This window comes from Lepidothrix coronata, unplaced genomic scaffold (genome assembly GCF_001604755.1).
Source record: "Lepidothrix coronata isolate B3197 unplaced genomic scaffold, Lepidothrix_coronata-1.0 Scaffold377, whole genome shotgun sequence".
In the NCBI taxonomy this organism is placed as follows: Eukaryota; Metazoa; Chordata; class Aves; order Passeriformes; family Pipridae; genus Lepidothrix; species Lepidothrix coronata.
In genome coordinates this window covers 174575-178849 of record NW_016690557.1, presented here as the reverse complement: position 1 = coordinate 178849, position 4275 = coordinate 174575, and the positions used below count along the sequence as shown (strand labels likewise).

General features: G+C 47.0%; 1 protein-coding gene across 1 annotated transcript in view; it reads left to right on the top strand.

Moving 5' to 3' along the window:
• Positions 1-184: 184 nt before the first annotated feature.
• The window catches only part of WDR7 (WD repeat domain 7), a 27708-nt gene continuing 23617 nt past the window's right edge, over positions 185-4275 (top strand). The window contains exons 1-10 of the mRNA XM_017839132.1: positions 185-360; positions 780-886; positions 1204-1282; positions 1392-1566; positions 1701-1777; positions 2616-2735; positions 3008-3153; positions 3507-3609; positions 3752-3893; positions 4261-4269. Coding sequence (XP_017694621.1) covers positions 202-360; positions 780-886; positions 1204-1282; positions 1392-1566; positions 1701-1777; positions 2616-2735; positions 3008-3153; positions 3507-3609; positions 3752-3893; positions 4261-4269 — 1117 coding nt within the window. The 5' untranslated portion in view covers positions 185-201. The remainder of the gene's footprint in view (positions 361-779; positions 887-1203; positions 1283-1391; positions 1567-1700; positions 1778-2615; positions 2736-3007; positions 3154-3506; positions 3610-3751; positions 3894-4260; positions 4270-4275) is intronic.

Sequence of the window (4275 nt, the reverse complement as noted above, 5' to 3'; positions counted from 1 at the left end):
GAAGGCAAAGGTGGTCCCTGAGGGAAGGTGAAGGCACTCCCTGAGGGAAGGTGAAGGCACTCCCTGAGGGAAGGTGAAGGCAGGCCCTGAGGGCGATCTGAGGGGTCCCTCATGGAGATGCCGTCGCTGTCGTGTCCGGCGGGTTTCCCGTGGTCCAGTTCCATGTCTCTGGTGCTGTTTGGTTGCAGGCCGGCGGGCGGGATGGCCGGGAACAGCCTGGTGCTGCCCATCGTGCTGTGGGGCCGCCGCGCCCCCACGCACTGCGTGTCCTCCCTGCTGCTCATGGACGGCGCCACGGTCATCGTCACCGGCTGCCACGACGGCCAGATCTGCCTCTGGGACCTCAGCCCGGACCTGCAGGTAAGAATTCCCTCGGGAATCGCCGGTCTTTCCCCATATCCCACCTATCCCTGCCTTCCCAAGCCATTCCCCTTGTCCTGTCCCTGCATCCCTTGTCCCAAGTCCCTCTCCAGCTCTCCTGGAGGTCTCCCCTTATTTATAAATATCCAGAACTTGTCTTGTGCAGCAATAGTTTCCCCCTGTCAATTTTTTCATTCAAACTGAGCCAACTTTATAGATTTTATTGACATGAGTTTGCAAATTGCCTTTTTTTCCAGTGTTAAGTAGAAACTCTTTTTCAAGGTTATATATCCACAGCTACGCTAATCAAATATGTGTATATTAATAGATATATAATATATAAAATAGAAAGCTGGCATATGTGTCTTCTGTTTTTCAGAGTGGTATTTTGACTTCCCCTTTTCTTTCCCTGCTCCCAGATTAATCCCCGAGCTCTGCTGTTTGGTCACACGGCCTCAGTTACTTGTTTATCCAAGGCCTCAGCTTCCAGTGAAAAACAATATATAGTGAGTGCATCCGAGAGTGGGTGAGTTTCCCAGCAGTTTTGATCTCCACAACTGTCAAATCATGGAAAATCTGTCCCCAAATTATCCGTATTTCCACGCTGGGGCTGCGTTGGATTTTTTTTGATCCTTAAAAAAAATTTCATCAGCAAATACATTTTATTTTTTCAGTGGTTTTATTTGCTAATCAGAGGGTGGGGGGGGAAGGATTTCTTGTGCAGTTGATATACAAGGAATGATTCCAATGAAGTTCCTCCCAGTGTAGAGGGATTTTGAAATGTTTGGAAGCCTGGCCTGGTTTCCCTGGAGGTTTAGGGAGATTTTTTTTTGGTGTTTTTAGGGAGATGTGCCTGTGGGATGTGAACGATGGGAGATGCATCGAGTTCACCAAACTGGCCTGTGCGCACACGGGAATTCAGGTCGGTCCTGGAAGGATTCCAGAGCTCTGGGCATCCCAAACATTTTGGTTTGGATTAAAAATGAAGGAATTCCTGTCCCACCCGGGGTATAATTTCTGTGTCTTGGCAGTTCTATCAGTTCACAGTCGGCTCGCAGCGGGAAGGGAGGCTCCTATGCCACGGGCATTATCCCGAAATTCTGGTGGTGGATGCCACCAGCCTGGAAGTTCTTTATTCCCTGATATCCAAGATCTCTCCTGACTGGATCAGCTCCATGAGCATCATCCGATCCAACAGGACACAAGGTGATTATGTCTCACTCCTGGCCTTGGTGGCTTCCAGGGGTGTTTTTGGCCTGAAGTTTTAGTTTCTCCTGGGTGTATTTGTACACCCAGTGGAGAATTCCTTGGGATCTCATCCTGGTTTCTGTGTTTCCCAGAGGACACCGTGGTGGCCGTTTCTGTGACCGGCATCCTAAAAGTCTGGATCATCACCTCGGAAGTCAGTCGGCTCCAGGTAAACTGCTGGATTAGTGGGATTTCCTGGAGGGGTGTGGAATTGTATTCCTGTTGTTTCCGGTCCTTTCAGCCCCCTGAAGATATTCTTCTTCCTCTTTGCCAGCTGGAAAATCACCTTTGGGAATTTTGCTTTAGCCATCCCGAGTTCCCAGCAGGACTCCTCATCCTTCCCAGAATCCCAGGTTCTCAGCAGAACTCCTAATCCTTCCCAGAATCCCAAGTTCTCAGCAGAACTCCTAATCCTTCCCAGAGAACTGATTGCAAAATTTAGAGGAGGAGAATCTCTAGTTTTTCCAAATCTGCTTTTTATTTGTTCTGATTCGGGTTAATGTTTGCTGAGCAGAGGATCCAGTTTTTTAGGAATATTCATTTTTTGAGATTATCTCCAACTCCCTGTGTCCTAATGAATAAAAGTCTGAGATTTACTGCACGTTTCAGACCTCTGGTAAATTAACTCCTCCCAGAAACCCCTTGGAAAAGATGTTTAGCAACTTAGGGAAAAATAAACTTATTTTTTAAGTTTATTCCACGGGAGTGGAATCTGCTTTATCCCACTTTCCTACCTGGCTGCAAGGTGATTCCCTGACTAAATCAGCACCACTAATCCATCCTGCTGGGGAATTTGGGAGACTTAAGTGACCAAAGAGGAGACCACGTGCCTCCTGCAGATCTTCTTAGGAGGAATAATGGAATCAGAACCGCTCTGAGCGTTCGGGTTTCCCTCGGAAATCAGCCCTGGGGCGCCTCAGGGAATGCCAGAGTCTCTATTCCGTGGGGTCTGAGTTCGATTTGAGCAGGAAAAGAATGATTTTGGTGTTGGTTTTGGTTGTTTTTAGGATACCACGCCCGTGTTTGAGGAGGAATCCAAGCCCATCTACTGCCAGAACTGCCAGAGCATTTCCTTCTGCGCCTTCACCCAGCGCTCGCTGCTGGTCGTGTGCTCCAAGTACTGGAGGGTAAGGCAGCAACCACTGGGGCCTAATTTAATTAAATTTAATTAATTAATTTAGAAACATTCAGAGCAAGATGCTCCAAGTCTTTTCAGTGTGATTCTATTTATATATTTAATGCATATTTAGATATTTAATCTAAATCTCCACCCACGGGATTGGCGCTGGAGGATCTTTAAGATCCCTTCTGACCCGAACCATTCCATCATTCTGGGATATTAAACCCCAAATTTGTTCTCTGATAGATTCCTGACACCGCTTTTGTTGTTTCTTCCCAGGTTTTTGATGCTGGGGATTATTCCCTCTTGTGTTCAGTTCCCAGTGAAAACAGTCAGACCTGGACTGGTGGGGACTTTGTGGCAGCTGACAAAGTGATTGTGTGGACAGAGGATGGACAAAGTTTCATCTATAAATTACCAGCCAGGTAGGCAAAAATTAAATACTCCCTTTTATTGAATCTTGAGGGGAAAAACATTGAAATCTTGGCCCAGTGCAAAAAAACTGAAAATAGGCACGTAAATATGAAACTGTGCCAGAAATTTTAAATTGGGCATCAGAGAGGTTAATGACAAGAGGAAAATCCAAACCTTCTCTTGTGACATCTTCATGATGTGCAAACATCTTTGTTCTGGCTAAAGAGACAGTTTGATGTTGAACTCCTTCCTCACCCCCTCGTGATCAGAGCACGAGGACGGGAGCAACATCCACGTGCTGATGCAGCAATCCCTCTGTAAATCCCGGGAATTTGACTCCTTTCTCCTCCTCCTCACCCCCCAGCTGCCTCCCAGCCAGCGACTCGTTCCGCAGGGACGTGGGGAAAGCCGTGGAAAACCTGATCCCACCTTTGCTGTACAGCGTGTTGGACAGGGCAGAGAAACAGGTAAAACAGGAGTTTTTCCTCATGGACTGCAGGAATTTCTGGCCTGCTTTTAAAAGGCACGGTGCAAACTGTTGAGGTGAGCATGTGGCCTGAAGTTGTTGATTTATTTATTTATTTATTGATTGATTTATTTATTTAACAGCTCCTGATATGTCCTCCAGTCACTCGCTTCTTCTGTGGCCAGGGAGAGTTCTCCTACAAGCTGCTGATCCAAGGAGACTCCTCAGGGAGACTGTGCATCTGGAGCGTGCCCGACGCTCTGGAACAGCAAGAGAGTGCAAGAGGTACCCGATGAACAGCCTTTTAACAGTTTTAGGTGTGTTTTGGCTGGACAAAGCCCTGCTGGCTCTCTCAGATATCCAGGACGTTGGGCTTGAATTGTAAGAGTTGCAGTAACATCATTTGATAACGCACCATCAAAATCTTAATTAGGTTTATTTAAGAGTTACAGCGGCTTTATTTTTTCATCAATGGTCAAAATCTCAGTTAGCTTTATCCTTGTAGTCAGTAAATTTATTTCCAGTGTAGAATCATGGAATGCTTTGGGTCAGTAGGGAGCTCAAAGCTCCTCCAGCTCCACGGGCAGGGCCATCAAATCCTCCTCCCTCCTCACCCCTTCCTTCTTTTTTTTCCCCCTTCCTTTTTTCCCAGGCCTGCCAAGCACCA